Source organism: Hippocampus zosterae, chromosome 16 (genome assembly GCF_025434085.1).
Source record: "Hippocampus zosterae strain Florida chromosome 16, ASM2543408v3, whole genome shotgun sequence".
Taxonomy (NCBI): domain Eukaryota; kingdom Metazoa; phylum Chordata; class Actinopteri; order Syngnathiformes; family Syngnathidae; genus Hippocampus; species Hippocampus zosterae.
In genome coordinates, this window is record NC_067466.1 from 3,002,217 (window position 1) to 3,029,073 (window position 26,857).

A 26,857-nucleotide genomic window follows, 5' to 3' on the forward strand; every position below is an offset into this window, starting at 1 on the left:
TCAAAATGACCTTACTAGTGAACTAGTGGGCGTTTTGTGGCTTACATGTTCACTAGTAAGCCTCAAAATTATCTTACTAGTGGACTAGTGGGCACATTTATGGCCTTACATGTTCACTAGTAAGCGTCAAAATGACCTTACTCGTGAACTAGTGGGCGTTTTGCGGCTTGCATGTCAACTAGTGAGCCTCAAAATGATCTTACGAGTGAACTAGTGGGCGTTTTGCGGCTTACATGTCAACTAGTAAGCCTCAAAATGACCTTACTAGTGAACTAGTGGGCGTATTGTGGCTTACATGTTCACTAGTAAGCGTCAAAATGATCTTACTAGTGAACTAGTGGGCGTTTTGTGGCTTACAACTTCACTAGTAAGCCTCAAAATGATCTTACGAGTGAAATTGTGGGTGTTTTGTGGCTTACATGTTCACTAGTACGCGTCAAAATGACCTTACTAGTGAACTAGTGAGCGTTTTGTGGCTTACATGTTCATTAGTAAGCCCCAAAATTGTCTTACTAGTGAACTAGTGAAAATTTGTAGCTTACATGTTCACTAGTAAGCGTCAAAATGACCTTACTAGTGAACTAGTGAGCGTTTTGTGGCTTACTTGTTCAATAGTAAGCGTCAAAATGACCTTACTAGTGAACTAGTGGGCGTTTTGTGGCTTACATGTTCACTAGTAAGCCTCAAAATGATCTTACTAGTTAACTAGTGGGCGTTTTGTGGCTTACATGTCAACTGTTAAGCCTCAAAATGATCTTACTAGTGAACTAGTGGGCACATTAATGGCCTTACATGTTCACTCGTAAGCGTCAAAATTATCTTACTAGTGAACTAGTGGGCGTTTTGTGGCTTACATCTTCACTTGTAAGCCTCAAAATGATCTTACTAGTGAACTAGTGGGCGTTTTGCAGCTTACATGTCAACTAGTAAGCCTCAAAATGACCTTACTAGTGAACTAGTGGGCGTTTTGTGGCTTACATGTTCACTAGTAAGCATCAAAATGACCTTACTAGTGAACTAGTGGGCGTTTTGTGGCTTACATGTTCACTAGTAAGCCTCAAAATGATATTACTAGTGAACTAGTGGGCGTTTTGTGGCTTACAACTTCACTAGTAAGCCTCAAAAAGATCTTACTAGTGAACTAGTGGGCGTTTTGTGGCTTACATGTCAACTACTAAGCATCAAAATGATCTTACTAGTGAACTAGTGGGCACATTTATGACCTTACATCTTCACTAGTAAGCCTCAAAATTATCTTACTAGTGAACTAGTGGGCATTTTGTGGCTTACATGTCAACTAGTAAGCCTCAAAATGATCTTACTAGTGAACTAGTAGGCACATTTATGGCCTTACATGTTCACTAGTAAGCGTCAAAAAGATCCTGCTAGTGAACTAGTGGGCATTTTGCGGCTTACATGTCAACTAGTAAGCCTCAAAATGATCCTACTCGTGAACTAGTGGGCGTTTTGCAGCTTACATGTCAACTAGTAAGCCTCAAAACGATCTTACTAGTGAACTAGTGGGCGTTTTGTGGCTTACAACTTCACTAGTAAGCCTCAAAAAGATCTTACTAGTGAACTAGTGGGCGTTTTGTGGCTTACATGTCAACTAGTAAGCCTCAAAATGATCTTACTAGTGAACTAGTGGGCACATTTATGGCCTTACATGTTCACTAGTAAGCGTCAAAATGATCTTACTAGTGAACTAGTGAGCGTTTTGTGGCTTACTTGTTCAATAGTAAGCGTCAAAATGACCTTACTAGTGAACTAGTGAGCGTTTTGTGGCTTACATCTTCACTAGTAAGCCTCAAAATGATCTTACTAGTGAACTAGTGGGCATTTTGTGGCTTACAACTTCACTAGTAAGCCTCAAAAAGATCTTACTAGTGAACTAGTGGGCGTTTTGTGGCTTACAACTTCACTAGTAAGCCTCAAAAAGATCTTACTAGTGAACTAGTGAGCGTTTTGTGGCTTACATGTTCACTAGTAAGCCCCAAAATTGTCTTACTAGTGAACTAGTGAAAATTTGTAGCTTACATGTTCACTAGTAAGCGTCAAAATGACCTTACTAGTGAACTAGTGAGCGTTTTGTGGCTTACTTGTTCAATAGTAAGCGTCAAAATGACCTTACTAGTGAACTAGTGAGCGTTTTGTGGCTTACATCTTCACTAGTAAGCCTAAAAATGATCTTACTAGTGAACTAGTGGGCATTTTGTGGCTTACATGTCAACTAGTAAGCCTCAAAATGATCTTACTAGTGAACTAGTAGGCACATTTATGGCCTTACATGTTCACTAGTAAGCGTCAAAAAGATCTTACTAGTGAACTAGTGGGCACATTTCTGGCCTTACATGTTCACTAGTAAGCGTCAAAATGACCTTACTAGTGAACTAGTGAGCGTTTTGTGGCTTACATGTTCAATAGTAAGCGTGAAAATGACCTTCCTAGTGAACTAGTGAGCGTTTTGTGGCTTACATTTCAATAGTAAGTGTGAAAATGACCTTACTTGTGAGCGTTTTGTGGCTTACATGTTCACTAGTAAGCGTCGAAATGATCTTACTAGTAAACTAGTGGGCGTTTTGTGGCTTACATGTTCACTAGTAAGCCTGAAAATGATCTTACTAGTGAACTTGTGAGCGTTTTGTTGCTTACATGTCAACTAGTAAGCCTCAAAATGATCTCACTAGTGAACTAGTGGGCACATTTATGGCCTTACATGTTCACTAGTAAGCGTCAAAATTAGCTTACTAGTGAACTAGTGGGCGTTTTGCGGCTTCCATGTCAACTAGTAAGCCTCAAAATGATCTTACTAGTTTACTAGTGGGCGTTTTGCGGCTTACATGTCAACTAGTAAGCCTCAAAATGATCTTAATAGTGAACTAGTGGGCGTTTTGTGGCGTACTTGTTCAATAGTAAGCGTCAAAATGACCTTACTAGTGAACTAGTGAGCGTTTTGTGGCTTACATCTTCACTAGTAAGCCTCAAAATGATCTTACTAGTGAACTAGTGGGCATTTTGTGGCTTACAACTTCACTAGTAAGCCTCAAAAAGATCTTACTAGTGAACTAGTGGGCGTTTTGTGGCTTACAACTTCACTAGTAAGCCTCAAAAAGATCTTACTAGTGAACTAGTGAGCGTTTTGTGGCTTACATGTTCACTAGTAAGCCCCAAAATTGTCTTACTAGTGAACTAGTGAAAATTTGTAGCTTACATGTTCACTAGTAAGCGTCAAAATGACCTTACTAGTGAACTAGTGAGCGTTTTGTGGCTTACTTGTTCAATAGTAAGCGTCAAAATGACCTTACTAGTGAACTAGTGAGCGTTTTGTGGCTTACATCTTCACTAGTAAGCCTCAAAATGATCTTACTAGTGAACTAGTGGGCATTTTGTGGCTTACATGTCAACTAGTAAGCCTCAAAATGATCTTACTAGTGAACTAGTAGGCACATTTATGGCCTTACATGTTCACTAGTAAGCGTCAAAAAGATCTTACTAGTGAACTAGTGGGCACATTTCTGGCCTTACATGTTCACTAGTAAGCGTCAAAATGACCTTACTAGTGAACTAGTGAGCGTTTTGTGGCTTACATGTTCAATAGTAAGCGTGAAAATGACCTTCCTAGTGAACTAGTGAGCGTTTTGTGGCTTACATTTCAATAGTAAGTGTGAAAATGACCTTACTTGTGAGCGTTTTGTGGCTTACATGTTCACTAGTAAGCGTCGAAATGATCTTACTAGTAAACTAGTGGGCGTTTTGTGGCTTACATGTTCACTAGTAAGCCTGAAAATGATCTTACTAGTGAACTTGTGAGCGTTTTGTTGCTTACATGTCAACTAGTAAGCCTCAAAATGATCTCACTAGTGAACTAGTGGGCACATTTATGGCCTTACATGTTCACTAGTAAGCGTCAAAATTAGCTTACTAGTGAACTAGTGGGCGTTTTGCGGCTTCCATGTCAACTAGTAAGCCTCAAAATGATCTTACTAGTTTACTAGTGGGCGTTTTGCGGCTTACATGTCAACTAGTAAGCCTCAAAATGATCTTAATAGTGAACTAGTGGGCGTTTTGTGGCTTACATGTTCACTAGTAAGCATCAAAATGACCTTACCAGTGAACTAATGAGCGTTTTGTGGCTTACATGTTCACTAGTAAGCGTTAAAATGACCTTACTAGTGAACTAATGAGCGTTTTGTGGCTTACATGTTCACTATAAGCGTCAAAATGATCTTACTCGTGAACTGGTGGGCACATTTATGGCCTTACATGTTCACTAGTAAGCGTCAAAATGATCTTACGAGTGAACTAGTGGGCATTTTGCGGCTTACATGTAAACTAGTAAGCCTCAAAATTATCTTACTAGTGAATTAGTGGGCACATTTATGGCCTTACATGTTCACTAGTTAGCGTCAAAATGACCTTACTAGTGAACTAGTGGGCATTTTGCGGGATGCCTGTCAACTAGTGAGCCTCAAAGTGACCTTACTAGTGAACTAGTGACAATTTCTGGCTTACATGTTCACTAGTAAGCGTCAAAATGACCTTACTAGTGAACTAGTGAGCGTTTTGTGGCTTACATGTTCACTAGTAAGCGTCAAAATTATCTTACTAGTGAACTAGTGGGCGTTTTGTGGCTTACATGTCAACTATTAAGCCTCAAAATGATCTTACTAGTGAACTAGTGGGCACATTAATGGCCTTACATGTTCACTCGTAAGCGTCAAAATTATCTTACTAGTGAACTAGTAGGCGTTTTGCGGCTTACATGTCAACTAGTAAGCCTCAAAATGATCTTACTAGTTAACTAGTGGGCGTGTTGCGGCTTACATGTCAACTAGTAAGCCTCAAAATGATCTTACTAGTGAACTAGTGGGCGTTTTGTGGCTTACATGTTCACTAGTAAGCATCAAAATGACCTTACTAGTGAACTAATGAGCGTTTTGTGGCTTACATGTTCACTAGTAAGCGTTAAAATGACCTTACTAGTGAAGTAATGAGCGTTTTGTGGCTTACATGTTCACTAGTAAGCGTCAAAATGATCTTACTCGTGAACTAGTCGGCGTTTTGTGGCTTACATCTTCACTAGTAAGCCTCAAAATGATCTTACTAGTGAACTAACTAGTGGGCATTTTGTGGCTTACATGTCAAATAGTAAGCCTCAAAATGATCTTACTAGTGAACTAGTGGGCACATTTATGGCCTTACATGTTCACTAGTAAGCGTCAAAATGAACTTACTAGTGAACTAGTGGGAGTTTTGCGGCTTACATGTCAACTAGTAAGCGTCAAAATGACCTTACTAGTTAACTGGTGAGCGTTTTGTGGCTTACATGTTCACTAGTAAGCGTCAAAATGATCTTACGAGTGAACTAGTGGGCATTTTGCGGCTTACATGTAAACTAGTAAGCCTCAAAATTATCTTACTAGTGAACTAGTGGGCACATTTATCGCCTTACATGTTCACTAGTGAGCCTCAAAATGATCTTACGAGTCAACTAGTGGGGGGTTTGCGGCTTACATGTCAACTAGTATGCCTCAAAATGAGCTTACATGTGAACTAGTGGGCGTATTGTGGGTTACATGTTAACTAGTAAGCGTCAAAATGACCTTACTAGTGAACTAGTGAGCGTTTTGTGGGATGCCTGTCAACTAGTGAGCCTCAAAGTGACCTTACTAGTGAACTGGTGACAATTTGTGGCTTACATGTTCACTAGTAAGCGTCAAAATGACCTTACTAGTGAACTAGTGAGCGTTTTGTGGCTTACATGTTCACTAGTAAGCGTCAAAATGATCTTACTAGTGAACTAGTGGGCGTTTTGGGGCTTACATGTTCACTCGTAAGCGTCAAAATTATCTTACTAGTGAACTAGTGGGCGTTTTGCGGCTTACATGTCAACTAGTAAGCCTCAAAATGATCTGACTAGTTAACTAGTGGGCGTGTTGCGGCTTACATGTCAACTAGTAAGCCTCAAAATGATCTTACTAGTGAACTAGTGGGCGTTTTGTGGCTTACATGTTCACTAGTAAGCATCAAAATGACCTTACTAGTGAGCTAGTGAGCGTTTTGTGGCTAACATGTTCACTAGTAAGCGTTAAAATGACCTTACTAGTGAACTAATGAGCGTTTTGTGGCTTACATGTCAACTAGTAAGCCTCAAAATGATCTTACTAGTGAACTAGTGGGCGTTTTGTGGCTTACATGCTCACTAGTAAGCGTCAAAATGACCTTACTATTGAGCTAGCGAGGGTTTTGTGGCTTGCATGTTCACTAGTAAGCGTCAAAATGATCTTACTAGTGAACTAGTGGGCGTTTTGCGGCTTACATGTCAACTAGTAAGCCTCAAAATGATCCTACACGTGAACTAGTGGGCGTTTTGCGGCTTACATGTCAACTAGTAAGCCTCAAAATGACCCTACGAGTGAACTAGTGGGCGTTTTGCGGCTTACATGTCAACTAGTAAGCCTCAAAATGATCTTACTAGTGAACTAGTGGGCGTTTTGTGGCTTACACGTCAACTAGTAAGCGTCAAAATGACCTTACTAGTGAACTAGTGAGCGTTTTGTGGCTTACTTGTTCAATAGTAAGCGTCAAATGACCTTACTAGTGAACTAGTGAGCGTTTTGTGGCTTACATGTTCACTAGTAAGCGTCAAAATGATCTTACTAGTGAACTAGTGGGCGTGTTGTGGCTTACATCTTCACTAGTAAGCCTCAAAATGATCTTACGAGTGAAATTGTGGGTGTTTTGTTGCTTACATGTTCACTAGTAAGCGTCAAAATGATCTTACTAGTGAACTATCGTGACACTCAATTTGAGTTTTATTTATTTTAAATGCATTTTCAGGCCGAGCTGAGCACTTTTTTGACTTTGAATGTATCTTCATAGGAATGAGGTGTGTTGTCAAATTAATGCTCATTTAGGCTTCAGGAGGTCAACCTGAACTAAATACATGTTGAAGTGTGTGCATAAGTCCTTTGCTTTAGGCGTGACACTCAATTTGAGTTTTATTTATTTTAAATGCATTTTCAGGCCGAGCTGAGCACGTTTTCTGACTTAGAATGTATCTTCATATGAATGAGTTGTGTTGTCAAATTAATGCTCATTTAGGTTTCAGGAGGTCAACCTGAACTAAATACATTTTGAAGTGTGTGCATAAGTCCTTTGGTTATGCGTGACACTGAATTTGATTTTTTATTGCTTTAAATGCATTTTCAGGACGAGTTGAGTACGTTTTCTGAGTTTGAATGTATCTTCATAGGAATGAGTTCTGTGGTCAAATTAATGCTCATTTAGGCTTCAGGAGGTCATCTGCAAACTAAATACATGTTGAAATGTGTGCATAAGTCCTTTGGTTTAGGCGTGACACTCAATTTGAGTTTTATTGCTTTAAATGCATTTTCGGGCCGAGCTGAGCACGTTTTCTGACTGTGAATGTATCTTCATGGGAATGAGTTGTGTGATCAAATTAATGGTCATTTAGGCTTCAGGAGGTCAACCTGAACTAAATACATGTTGAAATGTTTACATAATGTTTTGGTTTAGGCGTGACACACAATTTGAGTTTTTCTTGCTTTAAATGCATTTTCAGGCCGAGCTGAGCACATTTTCTGAGTTCAAATGTATCTTCATGGGACTGAGTTGTGTGATCAAATTAAAGGTGAGTTAGGCTCAGGAGGACATCCTGAACTAAATTCAGGTTGAAATGTGTGCATAAAAATTTGCTTTAGGCGTGACACTCAATTTGAGTTTTTATTGCTTTAAATGCATTTTCAGGCCGAGCTGAGCACGTTTTCTGACTGAATGTATCTTCATGGGAATGAGTTGTGTGATCAAATTAATGCTCATTTAGGCTTCAGGAGGTCAACGTGACCTAAATACATGTTGAAATGTGTGCTTAAGTCCTTTGGTTTAGGCGTGACACTCAATTTGACTTTTATTGCTTTAAATGCATTTTCCGGCCGAGCTTAGAGCATTTTCTGAGTTTGAACATATCTTCATAGAATGAGTTGTGTGGTCAAATTAATGCTCATTTAGGCTTCAGGAGGTCAACCTGACCTAAATACATGTTGAAATGTGTGCATAAGTCCTTTGGTTTAGGCGTGACAATCAATTTTAGTTTTTATTGCTTTAAATGCATTTTCAGGCCGAGCTGAGCACGTTTTCTGACTTTGAATGTATCTTCATAGGAATGAGTTGTGTGATCAAATTAATGCTCATTTAGGCTTCAGGAGGTCAACCTGACCTAAATACATGTTGAAATGTGTGCATAAGTCCTTTGGTTTAGGCGTGACACTCAATTTGAGTTTTATTGCTTTAAATGCATTTTCGGGCCGAGCTGAGCACGTTTTCTGACTTAGAATGTATCTTCATATGAATGAGTTGTGTTGTCAAATTAATGCTCATTTAGGTTTCAGGAGGTCAACCTGAACTAAATACATTTTGAAGTGTGTGCATAAGTCCTTTGGTTATGCGTGACACTGAATTTGATTTTTTATTGCTTTAAATGCATTTTCAGGACGAGTTGAGTACGTTTTCTGAGTTTGAATGTATCTTCATAGGAATGAGTTATGTGGTCAAATTAAATGTGAGTTATGCTTCAGGATGACATCCTGAATTTAATTCATGTTGAAATGTGTGCATAAAAACTTTGCTTTAGGCGTGACACTCAATTTGAGTTTTTATTGCTTTAAATGCATTTTCAGACCGAGCTGAGCATGTTTTCTGACTTTCAATGTACCGTATTTTCACGACTATTTGACGCACCGTACGGTTGGGCGCAGTCTCATTAATGGGTGACATTTCTGTATTTTACACATAGACAGACCGCACTGTACCAATGGGCGCAGTTTTACAGTGGTAAAATATACGCCAGCTTAAACATACGGCATGCATGCGTGCACGCTACCACGTTAGCTTGAAGCATACGGTAGCATGCCAAGACATACAGATACAAGCTAAAAACACGTTTTTAAAAAGGCAACGAAAGCAGAACTGAGTTCGGGTGTATTTTATTTAGCCATCGTACAATGTTCTCACATTTTTCGATCAATCATCACCCAGAAATCCATCAAAGTCCTCATCCTCTATGTCAGAAGCAGAGGACTGCACATTCCAGTTGTCATTGAACGCATCACATGCTAGTGTGAGTTGCTACGCATTGCCGAGCGGAAAGAAGGAGTAGCAACAGCAAAGTCAACATTTCTCTCGTGTGAAGCTTTCCCACATTTGAAAGTCAAGAACAGAGCGAAACATGGTGGCAGCGCTTGTGTGTTTAGAAAGAATTGAACAATTGTGCAAGTACCGTAATCCATCAAAAACGCCGCGTTCCCTCTCATTGTTGCGTAAGTCCTTTGGTTTAGGCGTGACACTCAATTTGAGTTTTTATTGCTTTAAATGCATTTTCAGGCCGAGTTGAGCACGTTTTCTGAGTTTGAATGTATCTTTATAGGAATTTGTTGTGTGGTCAAATTAATGATGATTTAGGCTTCAGGGGGTCATCCTGAACAAAATTCCTGTTGAAATGTGTAAATAAGTCCTTTGGTTTAGGCGTGACACTCAATTTAGGTTTTCATTGCTTTAAATGCATTTTCAGGCCGAGTTGAGCGTGTTTTCTGAGTTTGAATGTATCTTCATAGGAATGAGTTCTGTGGTCAAATTAATGCTCATTTAGGCTTCAGGAGGTCATCTGCAAACTAAATACATGTTGAAATGTGTGCATAAGTCCTTTGGTTTAGGCGTGACACTCAATTTGAGTTTTATTGCTTTAAATGCATTTTCGGGCCGAGGTGAGCACGTTTTCTGACTGTGAATGTATCTTCATGGGAATGAGTTGTGTGATCAAATTAATGGTCATTTAGGCTTCAGGAGGTCAACCTGAACTAAATACATGTTGAAATGTTTACATAATGTTTTGGTTTAGGCGGACACTCAATTTGAGTTTTTCTTGCTTTAAATGCATTTTCAGGCCGAGCTGAGCACATTTTCTGAGTTCAAATGTATCTTCATGGGACTGAGTTGTGTGATCAAATTAAAGGTGAGTTAGGCTCAGGAGGACATCCTGAACTAAATTCAGGTTGAAATGTGTGCATAAAAATTTGCTTTAGGCGTGACACTCAATTTGAGTTTTTATTGCTTTAAATGCATTTTCAGGCCAAGCTGAGCACGTTTTCTGACTGAATGTATCTTCATGGGAATGAGTTGTGTGATCAAATTAATGCTCATTTAGGCTTCAGGAGGTCAACCTGACCTAAATACATGTTGAAATGTGTGCTTAAGTCCTTTGGTTTAGGCGTGACACTCAATTTGACTTTTATTGCTTTAAATGCATTTTCCGGCCGAGCTTAGAGCATTTTCTGAGTTTGAACATATCTTCATAGAATGAGTTGTGTGGTCAAATTAATGCTCATTTAGGCTTCAGGAGGTCATCCTGACCTAAATACATGTTGAAATGTGTGCATAAGTCCTTTGGTTTAGGCGTGACAATCAATTTTAGTTTTTATTGCTTTAAATGCATTTTCAGGCCGAGCTGAGCACGTTTTCTGACTTTGAATGTATCTTCATAGGAATGAGTTGTGTGATCAAATTAATGCTCATTTAGGCTTCAGGAGGTCAACCTGACCTAAATACATGTTGAAATGTGTGCATAAGTCCTTTGGTTTATGCGTGACACTCAATTTGAGTTTTATTGCTTTAAATGCATTTTCGGGCCGAGCTGAGCACGTTTTCTGACTTTGAATATATCTTCATAGGAATGAGTTGTGTCGTCAAATTAATGCTCATTTAGGCTTCAGGAGGTGAACCTGAACTAAATACATGTTGAAATGTTTACATAATGTTTTGGTTTAGGCGTGACACTCAATTTGAGTTTTTATTACTTTAAATGCATTTTCAGGCCGAGCTGAGCACGTTTTCTGACTTAGAATGTGTCTTCATGGGACTGAGTTGTGTGATCAAATTAAAAGTGAGTTAGGCTTGAGGAGGACATCCTGAACTAAATTCAGGTTGAAATGTGTGCATAAAAACTTTGCTTTAGGCGTGACACTCAATTTGAGTTTTATTGCATTTTCAGGCCGAGCTGAGCACGTTTTCTGACTTTGAATGTATCTTCATAGGAATGAGTTGTGTGATCAAATTAATGCTCATTTAGGCTTCAGGAGGTCAACCTGAACTAAATACATGTTGAAGTGTGTGCATAAAAACTTTGCTTTAGGCGTGACACTCAATTTGAGTTTTTATTGCATTTTCAGGCCGAGCTGAGCACGTTTTCTGACCTTGAATGTATCTTCATAGGAATGAGTTGTGTGATCAAATTAATGCTCATTTAGGCTTCAGGAGGTCAACCTGAACTAAATACATGTTGAAGTGTGTGCATAATTCCTTTTGGTTTAGTCGTGATACTCAATTTGAGTTTTTATTGCTTTAAATGCATTTTCAGGCATAGCTGAGCGCGTTTTCTGAGTTTGAACATATCTTCATAGAATGAGTTGTGTGGTCAAATTAATGGTGATTTAGGCTTCAGGGGGTCATCCTGAACAAAATACATGTTGAAGTGTGTGCATAAGTCCTTTGGTTTAGGCGTGACACTCAATTTGAACCAGTGATAAAAATAAGATTTATTTTTAAATAAGCCCAAAAATGTGAAAGGGACGAAATTACAAATGTTCTGTGTGTTTTACATAGAGTACATACAGGCCAGCGATCCCGCTCCCTCTCGTTCTCTGTGGAACACACTCCTCCACGCGTGCGCGCACAAACACACACACGCACACTCAGTGGAAGACTGAAAGATGCACAGCCAATCACCATGGCTTTGCATCTTTTCAGCTTCCCCCTGCCCTCACACCACATTGGCTAGATCCACTCGAGCTGTCATTGGTGGACGTCGTCGGTGTACAGAGCAAATAAAGTTAAAGCAGTTCAGAAAACCTCTGAGTCATTAGTCATTTTTTTCCGAATACAGTACTTTGGGGGTGGGGGGTGCACAACACACACACGCACACACAGATACATACACATAATGCTGAGGTTCCATCCATCCATCCATTTTCCAAACCGCTTGATCCTCACTAGGGTCACGGGGGGTGCTGGAGCCTTTCCCAGCCATCTTCGGGCAGTAGGCGGGGGACACCCTGAATCAGTTGCCAGCCAATCGGAGGGCACAAAGAGACGAACAACCATCCACCCTCACACTCACACCTAGGGACAATTTAGAGCGGAGCACCCGGAGAAAACCGACGCAGGCCTGGGGAGAACATGCAAACTCCACACAGGGTAGCCGGAGCTGGAATCGAACCCGGTATGCTGAGGTTCCACTTAATTCAATTTTGCTGGTTGTCAAGTTCATCATAAAAAGTGTTAAAATATTCAAAATGGCATCAAGCAAACCTAAACCAAAATTGTAGCTCTACTTTCTTGTTAAGTTAAAAAAAATACACAATTATTTTGATATTTGTCACACTGGAATTAGTTGACAGCACAGTGTCTAACCAGCAGCCATCTTGATAACATTTCAGGTATGAAGAGACAAAATTACAACATGATTCAAACATTGTCAGATTAAATGTGTTATTGCATAATTGTGTCTGAAAGTGGTTGCGTTGATCAGCGACAAAAAAAGTTGCTTTCACTTTCAAAATGGTTGGTGGACATTGCAATTGAGCGAAAGAATGAGACGTGGCCAAACCTGCTCTGGGCGAGCCAACTCGAAACTTCTCGAAACCAGCGTATTCGTCCTCTTTTGCGCAGAGCAAATCATCCTCGTAATCTGCTGTCCTCCTGCACACATTTTCACGAAGGCGGACGCTTTTGCTTTTTGTTTCTGTACCCAACCTCCCCCCCCCCCCCCCCGCCCTTCCCTGCTGCCCTTCGTATTTTCATCCTAAAAACAAACATTGAAATGGTTGGCTGGTCTCTCTATGCCATCGACAAACTTTTTTCGATGAGAAGAGCAGGCAGTGGGGAGCTTACTTGCCCCTTGGGGACTTCTGCTGCTGGGTACACCCTAGATCCCTGGAGGAAGTGGAGAATGGCGTGCCTGTCAACAATGTCCGTTGAGAATGTGGATGACATCTACATTCTTGGTCTTCCAATAACAGGTATGCTGCTGTTTGGTGTTAGCAGTTTCCTGATCTATCGCAAAATTCAACCGATGGGAGCGGCTCTATTGGAAGTGAAGAGGCTGCCGTTCTAAGGATAGCATAGTGCGGATGTCCAACACTCAGACACAGACTGTGCTCAACCACAAACTTTTGCGGTTTTGGAGCGTCTCTGCAAGATGGTCAAGAACTTGGAGAAACTGGAATCCGTGCTCAAATATTGACTGAAATCACGGATTTGGCTGATTGACGCCACTAAAGAGACATAAGCCACGGACTCAGGGCTGTCTTAAATTCTTGGGCAGCCTGCTACCAAAACAACATCTTCTATCTCGACCTTCCCCTGATGAAAGTATGCACGGAAGCGAGTCCCCACCATCACCCCATCCTTCATACACTCCCTTGTATCACCGTCTTCATTGTCTTGTGACCTGTTGTAACTGTTATATGCTTGTACAGGAGTTTTTTGCATAACTCAAATCATCCTCAAAATGAGGATAGTTCGAGCGTGTTTTTTCTCCCCCTCTCCCTCCCTTGTGGTTTCTTTCTGACTTCAGGGTTGGGTGAACGCTGGCGCGTTTGGCTGCCGCTGCTCAACCCGTATTGTTTTTTGTTTTTGTAAAGTGTCCTTGGGTGTCTTGAAAGGCGCTTATAAAAAAAATGTATTATTATTTTCACATACTCATGCTTGATGAGTTGTTCAAGGCCAAGTGTGAAGTGATTTCATGAAATGCCAAATAGGGTCACAATCACCACCACCACCAAATAAAGCATGAAAAATAATTTATATGTTGTATATTTGACAAATAATCGATTTTCCGAAGTTCCACCTTGAAAGGGGCTTGAACCCGGAAGTGATACGTCACCTGGAGAACAGCGATGGCAGAGCTCCATACGGCCACATGCAAAGCATGTCAATGATTCAAACAGGGATACAAGCGATCGATCGAGCGCAAGTGAGGATATCCTTTTTTGAAGAGTTGGATGAAGAAGAGGAGGTTGGAATTTTACATGTTGGACCTTACATGTACGAGCCAGACGCTAATCAGGATGCAAATCATCCTACTCCCTTGAACATAATAACTGTGTTGAATGAAGACTGATTTTTCTTTTTACTTTTTTATCTACCTTTTCTGTCAAATTATTAGTGTATATGTTTTATGTTCAATAAACAAACAAACAAACAAATGTAACCCAGCCTTGATAAGACTGTTATTTTATTGTTAGTTTCTGTAGGGTGATATTCGTTTGTGATACTGCTGTTTCCGAGGGACCTTGAATGCACCGCAGCGCTTGGAGCGAGGACCCGTTAGCGAGAGAGACAGAACATTCTCGCACTTTCCCAGGCGGGTCGAAACGAAGAACGATAAAAGAAAACTTGTCCTTGATCCTCTACCTGTACAATATAGTAAAGTTAAATCCTGTGGCAATCTTTTTTTTCTTTCCAAGTGAAAAGAAGGGTTTAGGAGAGATAACGTTCCTGGTGAGTGTTTTACTGTTTTTCTGTTGAATATGTCCGATTAGCATTTCTAGCATTCGATTATAACATTAAAAAAACAGTCAGGAAGGAAGTTGGTGAAAATGGAGATTGATGTTCTGTTGAAATAAGATATAACTGTGCCCTTCAGGATCGACATGCTCTTCTTTTTGGGCAAGGAGTCCAGTTGCTTGCACATACGTGTATATTTAATATATGAAAACTCGTGAAGTGACGTGCATGATATATAAAATAATCCCAAAACTAGCGTATTTATAAACATTGAAAAACACTAACCTTTAATCTTAACCTCTAACCTTTATTGGCCTTTTGATAACAGGTATGCTGCTGTTTGGTGTTGGCAGTTTCCTGATCTATCGCAAAATTCAACCGACGGGAGCGGCTCTATTGGAAGTGAAGAAGCTGCCGGTCACTCTGGATGGCTTGGCACGAATGTCCAACACTCAGACACAAGCGGTGACTGAGCTCAACCGCAATATTGTTGCGCGATTGAAAATACCATGGAGACGTTGGAATCCACGCTGCGGAAAGAAATTTCGGATCTGAATGATCGGCGCCAGTGAGGAGATACAGACCAAGGACTCAAGGCTGGAAGTCTGGAATTGTTGGAGGCCGTCTCTACAAAACAAACAAACGCTATCTGGCCTTTGCCCTGGATGGAAATACGCATGGAGTCTAGGGCCCCCACCACCACCCCCCTCCTTCTCGGCCATGGACTGATAAGCCGGGACTGTCTTCATGATGAGCAGACCTCGACGAAGCAGCTATGACCTGTACACACATACACATACACGACTGGACAACCACACATGCATGCACATCCTTGTTATCACCGTCTTCATCGTTCCGATTCTTTTTCCCCCGTGATGTGGTTCGATAATGCAGAGCGCAACGGTGACCGTGCAGCTGGTCATTTTCGGCCGCGTCGCGGTTACCCTACCCCCCCCCCCCCCCCCTCCCATTCATCCTCACCCTCATACCTGTTATGTCTTGTGACTTGTTGTAACTGTCATATGCTTATTCGTCATTTTTTTTATCCTGGACTTAAATTATCCTCGGAAGAGGATAGTTCGAGCGTGTTTTTTTTTTCCCTACCCAGCGTTTTTCCTTTCTGAATTCTGATTGTAATTTCCCCATTGCGGGACAAATAAAGGATATCTTAATCTTAACAATGTGCCAACAATCATAATAAGGGACGCCTTGGGTCCAATTCTCCCTGATCCTTTTCCCCACCTGGCGCTGGCGATGCCTGTCAGTGACGACAACTTTTGCATTGAAGCCTTCCAACTCCGAACGGCATCTTTTCAGGCCCTCCAGTTCCATTCCATAGCTTCCCCTAGTCTCGTTACTCTAAACAAAGTTTAATACGCGTCATGAGACTAAAATAATTGTCATGTAATTATGCCGCATATAATCTACAAAGCAGTTCACTGCCTATGGGCTAGTCGCACAGTTTTCCAAGAGGACGTGTCATGTTCATTCGTCAACAAAGCAGTGATGCCAACCTATTGAAATGTACTTCCAGAACAATTTGTCTTACTGCCATTATTACTCATCGCTGATATGAATAGCATCGATCGGGGTTTCCCTCGAGCCGAAAACTAACGTCGCTATCGCTAGCTTCTCCTGTTCAACGTTGCTAGCTTCTCAAGTGAGCTTTCGGCTAACGTCGCTACCTTCTACTGTTCATTCCACAAGATTTGACAGCTATGCTTTGACAAAATCATCAGCTCGTTTGCCTCGAGCCAAAAACTAACGTCGCTAGCTTCTGTTCAACGTTGCTAGCTTCTCGAGTTAGCTTTCGGCTAACGTCGCTACCTTCTACTGTTCATTTCACAAGAGTTGGCAGCTAGGCTACTTTTCATTCCACAAGAGTTGGCAGCTATCTTTGACCAAATCATCATCATCTATCCAAAAATCACACTTTTTGCAAATCCTTGATCATATGCAGAACGGTTGACAAAGCAGTCATCTTTGAAGTGGAGATGGCAGAGAACACTCGTCGATGACGGCGTGAAATTCATTCGCTTTGTGCGAATAAAAAATGTCCATTTAAGTGCCCTGCTATCCTTCGGCCACTGGCACAATTTTTCTGTCGATTGTGAACAATACATCGCCACACCGCCGTGGCATCTTACCAACAAGCAATGCAACAATGTTGTTCAATGGAAGGACTTCCCTCGCATCGCTCCATGTGACGTCATTTCCGAAGATTGTCGAAGAAAAGCATTTTCATCGTCAAGGACGTTGCTAAGGGTTAAACAAAGAATCTGGAAGGGTTGCGTTCAAAAAAATAACGGAAATATGCTTATAATTGTTCAGCCATTGATATTACTCACAAACATAGTTGGCCAACTTTACTTCACACTTAGTCTTTAAATACACACAACGCCCACCCGATGCGACGGAAAAGACACAACGCTGCAATGTTTTCACTTCGCCTTTCTCGATCATCAGATTCGAAACAATGACGGGTAAGTGAATTTTTATTGGCGTACGTTTTACTGTCATTGCGAAAGATTTTAACTTTATTCACTTACGTCGTGTAGATCATGGCATCGAAACGTAGAACTGTAATGACTGTAGCGGAGCGAGGGAAATGCATCCGTTTGAGCGAAGCTGGACACAAAGTAAAAAGCGTCCAAGAGACACTTGGAGTCGGAAAGACGCAAATCGACGAAACTTTAAAAAACAAGCGATTCAACTCCCGATGACACGCCACCATCCAGCAAGGAAGCAATGCAAATGGCAACAAAAATCCTTCAGTATGCACAAGAATTACCAGACGTCGATGATCAACGGGACAGTTACTTACTAGCAAGAAAACTGTATGACACGCAGGCAAACATTGTAATAAACCAAAGAATGCATCGAACAAAACAATCCAAAGTAAACACTTTTTTCCCCCAAGATAGAGAAAAATAAACATTAAAATACTGTACGTATTTTAATGTTGTGGTTTTTTTTTTGATACACTATTGTAGTTTTTGTCATACAAACAGGTTTTGGACAATATATTTTTGTATTTTATTGTGTTGTTACACGTGCATTTTGTCAACATACTTGCAGGTTCATAAAGGACATGTACCATGCTCCTTTCGCAAATGAGGAATTTCTGTTATCAGAACAAATTGGACAGCGCAAACACAGTCCGTACTAGAAAATATTTACTTGTATAAAGAAGACCCCTACTCATGATAATTTCAAACAAAAACACATGATCGATTCACCATGCTTTAGAGAGAATCTTTGACCACAAACTGTGCAGGAAAAAGGCTTCTCAACAGTGTCTTCCTCTGTGACGTTTTAAAGTTACCTTGTGAGAGAATTTTTGGCACAGACTGTGCAAGCAAAAGGTTTCTCACCAGTGTGGGTTTTATATGATTTCTTAAGGTTCCCTTCTCTGAAAATCTGTGACCACGAACTACACAGGATACAACGTTTCTCACCAGTGTGGGTTCTAGTTTTAATTGTTAAGCTTCCCTTCTGAGAGAATCCTTGGTTTCTCTCCAGTGTGTGTTCTTGTGTGGATGTTTAAGTGTCCCTTCTGAGAGAATCTTTGACCACAAACCGTGCATGAAAAGGGTTTCTCACCTGTGTGGGTTCTTGTGTGAATTGTTAGGCTTTCCTTCCGTGAGAATCTTTGACCACAAACTAAGCAGAAAATAGGTTTCTCATTAGTGTGTTTACTTGTATGACGTTTTAAGTTTTTCTTCTGAGAGAATAGTTGGCCACAAACTGAGCACGAAAAAGGTTTCTCATCAGTGTGTGTTCTTGTGTGTGTTATTAAGGTTCCCCTCCGAGAGAATCTTTGGCCACAAATTGGGCAGGCAAAAGGTTTCTCATCAGTGTGTGTTCTGGTGTGTGTTTTTAAGGTACCGTTCCGTGAGAATTTTTGTCCACAAACTGAGCAGGTAAAAGGTTTCTCACCAGTGTGGGTTCTTGAGTGTATTTTTAAGTGATGCTGCCGAGAGAATCTTTGACCACAAACTGAGCAGGAAAAAGGTTTCTCACCAGTGTGGCAAATCATATGCCTCTTCAAGCTCTTCGCATAAGTATACATTTTCCCGCACTGAGAACATTGCCACCGTTTTTCAGTTTCACATGTTATATCATCTTCAGACGGTTTATCACCATTCTCAGTAGAACATGGCGTTATGTCATCACCGCATGATGGTGATCCTCCATCACCTTCTGTTGTCAAGTGTTGATATGAGCTGCTACATAGAGGGTCTGCCCCTCTGCTCGCTTCACTTTGTCCTTCATCTTCACTTTTCAACAGGTCACCATTCAGTGGCCACTTGCAGATATTTTGCTCCTCCTCCTCCCCTTTGATGTAGGGAGGCTTTCCTTCATCCTCCAGGGTGTGGCGATGCGTTTCCTCCTCTTTGATGTGAGTGTGCTCTTCATCTTTTTTATTGAGAGGAGGCTCTGGCTCCTTTTTTACTTGAATGCAGGGGGGCTCTTCATCCTTCACTTCCTCCTTAATGTGGGGGGACTCTGGCTCCTGACGCCCAGGACCATAATCTTCACTGACATCTTCAAGACACAAGAATATATATTTTTTAAAAGGTTCAGCGAGCTCAGTTCTCATGGTGTAAATTTTCATGGCAGATATTGTTTAGATTTATACTTACTTGTGCTTTTGTAACTTAAGGTTATTACAATAAAAAGGTAAAATGGCTCGTACTGTTTATTAGCCACCTGGTGTGACACAATCTGTCCACATTTAAACAAAATCAAATGTTATTGAAAGACCATTAACAAAAGTTGACGTTTGGTTCACATACTGTACATTCTCATGTTTAAACTTTGAATTTGCGGATGGCTGTTTATATTTATACTAGAGCTGTCAAACGATTAAAATATTTAATCTAATTAAAAATGTAACTGTCATAATTAACTCAAATGAACAAAAAATTAATCGTGATTACTCATGCATTTTTTATCGTTTCTGAATGTCCTTTTATATTTTTTTGTTCTATTTTTCCCCCATTTTAATGCTCTCATCAACATGGAATCATGAATCAGTTTGCTATGTGCAAAATGCAAATATTTACTGAAATAAGAATTTCGATTTTATTCGATTGTTATTCACACAATCTCTCACACACTATTACTGTCCATCACACAACAGCTGCTTTAACAGCTCTTTTTATGGAATCAAACCAGAGCAATATAACATTATAAAGTGCACATCTAAGGTAAACTAGTACTCAGCCTATAGTGGATTTAAACCATGGTTGCATACTTTTTTGTTTGATTGTGTTGGTCCTTCTTGTGCGGAAGTCTCTTTGCGGTTTTGTGTAAGATAAGATATCCTTTATTCGTCCCACACTGGGGAAACATCATGTAGACATCATTTCGGATGACTACACTTGGTTCGATGACAACACTGGAGATTATTTTCAGTGTGGTCGCTACCACTGCACCGCTAAAATCTCGACGTGCATCAGCACACAGTCGCTGTCAGACGAACACAGAGAAGCTCCACCCGCTTTATTTATATGGACCTATAAAGGTTACGCTGTAACCTTCCACACAAAATAGTTACAAACAAGAAACAATGGCGTCAGTGGCATGCATCGAATTCAAAGTCATGCCTGCTCTTTATTCACCAGAGGCTCATCAACCTCGTCTCTTATTTCTCTCCTGAAACGGTGTCTTCTCCCGCTTGGTGTACCTTAGCCTTCTCCGCTATGTACAATCTCTGTACACAGCTTGTAATGGAGGCTCTCGCTGGCAATCCGTAGTGGAGTCGTTCGATGCAATGCGAATGATTTCAGCTTGAGTCGAGCTGTGGACAACGTTGACAGGCTTGTATGCAGTAGCCATACCTTTAGCTATGGCTTCAGCAGATTTGTTCTTCGTCATGTCATCCATTTTCTTAGCTTTGAAATGATCCATAGCTGTCTGTCTGAGACGATGGAGGGGAGTACTCACGTCAGCTGTGTGCTCGGCCATTAAGTGGTATTTCAGACTCAGTTTACGACTGCAAAACATACAGGTAACTTTGGTCTTGATAGTGGAACAAGCTGGCAACTTTTTAAAAGTAAACTTTCCATTCATAAACTCTTTAAGTATCTGTATTCGGTGTCTCGCGCTGCCGTGACTGGCAAAACAAACGTGCGTGGACCTGTGCAGAGCGATTGTTGTTTTGTTTCTGGTTTATTCATAGAGAAACATAACATGGCTGTGACGTGTGGCGCGTTAATCACGCGAGAAAACATGTAATCCCGTTAAAATTCATTTAAATTAATGCCAATAAAAACATGCTAAACTGACAGCTCTGATTTATACACATGGTTGACTGGAATTTAAGACTATTCCAAGAAAAAGGTAAAAGGTGTTTATTAACAAACTGATCTCTCAATGAGGCTGCTGTGTGGTTTGTCTGTCTACATTTAAGACAAAAACAAATGTGATTGCAAGACCTGTGACATAAATATTTTTTCTCGTCTGCCATATCTGAAACCAACCGCTGGATAGCGCCAATTTACAAAACATGAATGACATGTCGATGACAGCACAATGTTGCACCCTCCGCTAGGTTTGAATATAAATGCAGAGAAACCCAAACTGAACACAGCATTTATAAATTCTACAATATTCAGATGATTATTAGATTTCAACAAATCAATTGAAAAATCATCGCAAACAAAAATCACCTCGTGGTGTTTCGGATATAATTCACAAATCTTCTGAGCCAGGTGGTTTTTTTTGCTTTTAATCATAATTTCTATGGTCAAAGGTTCCATCTGACAAAAACATTTGTCATTCCACCAAAATCAGACATTTTTTTTGTTGAAACTGCTGAAGATAATCTTTTATTTTAGGGAAGTGCATTAAAATTGTAGATGAAAGCATCACACACACACACACACACACGCACGCACACACTCACACACGCAAGCTTCATTTTTTTTGTCTTCCCTTTAAAGTAAAAGTGTCCTCAGGTGTTACATTTGCAGCACACTATAGGCTTGTTTGATTTTCATTGTCCTCTTTCAGTAAAAGTATCGCCAGACAGGTTTAATTTAATGTACAGCACTTTATATGAATACAATTCAGTAGTCCGGGTCAGCATACTCAAGTTCAGCTGTTAAGTGTTTCGTCATTGCTAAGTGGGTGTCCCTTATTTCCAGATCTGAAAGGTGGCAAGCCTAGTTGTCATCTTCAAAAATAGCAGAAAATAAGCCTGCAAAATTGGAGCTTTACTTTCCAACAAATTGTCATGGAGGTTGGATGACAAATTATTTTCTAAATACTTGTCGGATTGAAAGAGCTGGCGGCAAAGCGTCCACCCAGAAGCCATATTAGTTACATTTTATGTATAAAGAGACATCATTGACACATTATTAAAACGTAATCTGCGCAAACGTGTTTCAGAATTGTGTATAAAAGTGGTGGCCCATCGCATTGACCAGCGACCAAAAACCTAACCCTAACCAAAAAGTAGCTCTCACTATTCAATACGGTTAGTGACTCCTGCAATAGTGCGAAAAAAACATTAGTGGCCAAACCTGCTCTAGTCGAGCCAACTCCAAACATCTCCAAAACAGCGCTGTTGTCCTCTTTTTCTCCGAAGAAATTATCCGCGTAATCTCCTGTCATCCTGCACACATTTACATGAGATTCAATCTCAATTAAACACTTAACACTCGATCTCTGCTGGGCGACGAAACGCGTCTCTTTGTTAGCGACGAGCAAGCTAAGTAAGCTAAACTTGGGCGAGAAGCTTGAGCGGATGATATAGTCCAATAAAGGAATGGTGGACGTACCTCATCGAGCCTTCTGTGCGTTTAGTAATTAAAAAGAGGGAATGTGATTGTGAAGGGTCCGAGGGGGTTGTTTGTTTTTAAGTAAACCGCATATGAATAGAGTATTTTGTTCTGCGGAGGTACAGGCTGCATTACTGATGTACGGCAAATTATTTGGGACAAACTTAATCACAGTGCGTGTAAGTGTGCGTGTGTGTTTTTGTGTGTGTGTGTGCGTGAGCTCTATCTATCTATCTATCTATCTATCTATCTATCTATCTATCTATCTATCTATCTATCTATCTATCTATCTATCTATCTATCTATCTATCTATCTATCTATCTATTACTGCTTGGTGCTTTCTACCGATTATTATTATTATTACCGATTTGTCTTACTGTTTATTGTGCATGTTAAATCGCTCCATGTACAACACTTTGTATGCAGCGATGGCTGTTTGAAAGTGCTCTATAAATACTGTTGACTTGACTATCTATCTATCTATCTATCTATCTATCTATCTATCTATCTATCTATCTATCTATCTATCTATCTATCTATCTATCTATCTATCTATCTATCTATCTATCTATCTATCTATCTATCTATCTATCTATCTATCTATCTATCTATCTATCTATCTATCTATCTATCTATCTATCTATCTATCTATCTATCTATCTATCTATATTGAGAACCGTGAACTCATGGTGTCCTAATCAGAAAATATATTTGTATCATTATTTTCAATCCAAACCACTGACATGCATGCATAAATTGGAAAGCTTTTATTTTGAAGGTGCCCATCTGGCGGCGGATTAACGTTATACACAGTATCACCTAATATTTACATTGAGTAAAGAGTTTACATTAGTGCAATCTGTTCTGCTGTTATTCATTCTTTTTCAATAAGCTATTGGAAATGTCAGTGGCACAAACTTTTATTGCATGCACAATAAATAGTGCAAAGTGAATGCATTGCACTGTAAGCTAATTATTTTGCCTTATCTGTTCATTTCATTATAAAAGCTGCCCATTTATCTGTTGTCCTCATTGTGAGAAAAAAAGCAGCCCGTTTACTCCCTCATTCTCTAACAGTGAACGCTTATGAAAAGCTGATTGTTGTGATTTTTTCCGAAGTTGAAGTGGGCACAAGTTGAGATGCCCACATACATTTTGGTGCCAAGTTAGCAGAGTTTTTGGACATTGCACATTTCTTATAACGTCAGTTATTTGAAAAACGACAGAAATTGTATCCACTTTTGCAGATGTTCTCGTTGAAATATTAAGGAGGGGGGGGTTAAGGGGTGCAAATCTATATTGAAGAGGAAAAAAGGGGAATTTCTAGATTAGTTCTATCCTGATTTCACCGAAACAAACTGATAAAACCAAACAGGAAAGCTAATTCCGTTTGTTGTGATAAAAAAAATACATTGTTGTTCAGTTAAAAATGGGCTATCTTGGTTAAATAGTCCCTTTAATATGTTGCCGGACACACCTTCTCAGTGACTGTTTCCAGCCTATTTTAGAGACGAGAAAAGACTCAACTGTTTAACAACTTGTATTATATTTCAAGTGAAGTACAACTTTATTGTCAAAGGCGCTGTATGTGCAACATACAGAACAGATGAAATTTATTCCCTCTCAACCAGACAACAAGAGAAGCCAATGCGGGTGCCCGCACCACCATCAAAAGAACAGTTAAATGACAGTTAAAGTAAAATGACAAAATAATACAACACACATAAGACACAGACAGTTGTGCAATCTGAACCACTTTTCCTGCATACACTTTGTTGTTTGAAGCAGTTTGAGATGAAAGAAGAGCGAATCAAAGTATCCTTTCCACCAATGGATCAAACATGTCATGCCGAAAATGTGCACGTCTGCTACAAGCTAGGTTTGAAAGCAACAAGAAGGTGTAGCATCCATTAACGAAAAAGAGATTGGCTCTCATCTCCTGTCCCATGTAAATCCGCTTCAATTCCAGGCCGCAAATCCCAGTTCCAAATACACAGCTGCGCTCTGCGCTTACGCTCCATTCTTCTCACCGTCAGCTCCTCAAGCCATGCATCCATCCAGCCGCACAATGTCCAACAGCACCGACATTTCCACAGAAAAAAGCGGGGCTATGAAAATGCTACCCATTATAGGCGCAAAACACATTCGCCTTGGGATTGTTCGGCAATGGCAGTCAAATGGCGCTGACATTCCTCCCAATCAAAATCAGTGCTGATACATGCGTGCTGCCGAGAAGGCGCAACCACCTAGCACAGATTCTTCTATTTTGATGAATGTCGTGGCCAAAAATGTTGAAAACATTCCACATCAGGTCCACGCGACGTAACAACACCACCATGTGACAAAACAAAAGACAAAAAAAAAAATGCAAGGCCCTTGAAGAGCACTTGCTGGCGGCTGCCTACTCGGGCACCATCTTGGAAATTTAGACTCACATTTACACTTTACTCCCTTCTCGATGTCGCTTCCAAGTTTGCCAAATCAATCATTCATTAATTCATACATGTGGACATCACTAGAACATTGCACAAAGTACACGCATTGCTTAAAGTAATCTAGCACCAGTGCTAATTCTCAACACTTGTCCACATGAGGCTTTGAGGACACAAATACGTCAAAAAGATTAGATAAAAGATTTTACAGAGAATTAAATTGTGCAAAATTTTGTAAATAATTAAAGTAAGTATTAATTCATTCATCTTCCAAACCGCTCCATTTTTACTAGGGCCGCGGGGGTGCTGGAGCCTATCCCAGCTGTCTTCGGGCAGCAGGCGGGGGACACCCCGCATTGGTAGCCAGCCAATCACAGGGCACACAGAGACGAACAACCATGCACGCCCTCACTCACACCTCGGGACAATTTAGAGTGATCAATCAGCCTGTCATGCATGTTTTTGGAATGTGGGAGGATACCGGAGTACCAGGAGAAAACCCACGCAGGCCCGGGGAGACCATGCAAACTCCACACAGGGACGCCGGAGCTGGAATCGAACCCGGTACCTCTGCACTGTGAAGTCGACGTGCTTACTAATGGACTACCGGGCCGCCCTACAGTAAATATGTTCAGTTTTAAACAGTAACACTTTCATTTGCAGCTACATGTTGATTGCGTTTTTTACCGGCACAATTGTGTCTCTTGACCTTCCGAGTGAATCTTCGGCCACAATCTGGGCAGGCAAATGGTTTCTCACCAGTGTGGATTCTTGTGTGGCAACTTAAGTGTCCCTTCTGAGTGAATCTTTGATCACAAACGGGGCAAGCAAAAGGTTTCTCACCGGTGTGTGTTCTTGTGTGGTAAATTAAATGTCCCTTCAGAGAGAATCTTTTGTCACAAACTGAGCAGGCATAGGGTTTCTCACCAGTGTGGGTTCTTGTATGACTTATTAAGTGTACCTTCCAAGAGAATCTTTGGCCACAGTCCATGCAGGCAAAAGGTTTCTCACCAGTGTGTGTTCTCATGTGATAAATTAAGTGTCCCTTCAGAGAGAAACATTGGCCACAATCTGAACAGGCAAAAGGCTTTTCACCAGTGTGCGTTCTTGTGTGTATTTTTAAGCTTCCCTTCTCAGAGAATCTTTGCCCACAAACTAAGCAGGAAAAAGCTTTCTCACCAGTGTGTGTTCTTCTGTGCATTGTCAAGCTACCCCTCTGAGAAAAACATTGGCCACAAACCGAGCAGACAAAAGGTTTCTCACCAGTGTGTGTTCTTATGTGCATTGTTAAGCTCCCTTTCTGAGAGAAACTTTGGCCACAAAGTGAGCACACAAAAGGTTTCTCACCAGTGTGGGTTCTTGAGTGTATTTTTAAGGTTCCCTTCTCAGAGAATCTTTGTCCACAAACTGAGCAGACAAACAATTTCTCACCAGTATGTATACTTGTGTGACGTTTTAAGCTTCCCTTCTGAGAGAATGTTTGGCCACATTCTGAGCAGGCAAAAGGTTTCTCACCGGTGTGTATTCTCATGTGCCGCTTCAAATGGCTCTTATATGCATAAACTTTCCCACACTGAGGACACTTCCAGTGCTTGTTGTCAGTGTGAAATGTCATCTCATCTTCAGAATTATTATTATCATGATTATCATCATCAGCGGGAGTGTGTGATAATCCGTCATTGTATGGATTGTATGGTATGTACCATTGTTTGTACCATTGTATGGTATGGCTCCAGTCACTGGCGTTTGCTGCTAACAGCGAGTGCTCAGCATAAGAGGGCAAGAGCCGTCAGACGACTTTTGTAAGCAGATTCAAACCGAAACATGAAAGTGAACACTCACCTTTGATGCTGACACTCTGACACAGTTGCAGCTTGATCAAATTAGGCTTACTAATATGTGCTGTTTTAGCAGGCAAAAGTGCAAATGGAGTTCTGAGGTCATTTTGTCCCAAAACCCCAAATCTCATCTTGTAATATTGTGTGTGTATGAATGAACGTATCCATTGTGAGCGGTTTGAGTGTGTTCCAGAAAAGCATATAAATCTGATGCAT

The 26,857-nt window shown here is 40.6% G+C and overlaps 2 protein-coding genes across 2 annotated transcripts; both read right to left on the reverse strand.

The window, feature by feature from the left end:
- Positions 1-17,589: 17,589 nt before the first annotated feature.
- LOC127588487 (zinc finger protein 239-like) lies at positions 17,590-22,504 on the reverse strand. Its single transcript, XM_052047226.1, has 3 exons — positions 22,371-22,504; positions 22,113-22,204; positions 17,590-19,128 (listed from the first exon to the last, which is right to left on the reverse strand). The coding sequence occupies exons 1-3, from the start codon at positions 22,373-22,375 to the stop codon at positions 18,056-18,058; spliced, it is 1,170 nt and encodes a 389-aa protein (XP_051903186.1). The 5' UTR covers positions 22,376-22,504; the 3' UTR covers positions 17,590-18,055.
- Positions 22,505-25,426: 2,922 nt separating this feature from the next.
- LOC127588488 (gastrula zinc finger protein XlCGF62.1-like) lies at positions 25,427-26,478 on the reverse strand. Its single transcript, XM_052047227.1, has one exon. The coding sequence runs from the start codon at positions 26,416-26,418 to the stop codon at positions 25,441-25,443; it is 978 nt and encodes a 325-aa protein (XP_051903187.1). The 5' UTR covers positions 26,419-26,478; the 3' UTR covers positions 25,427-25,440.
- Positions 26,479-26,857: the final 379 nt, after the last annotated feature.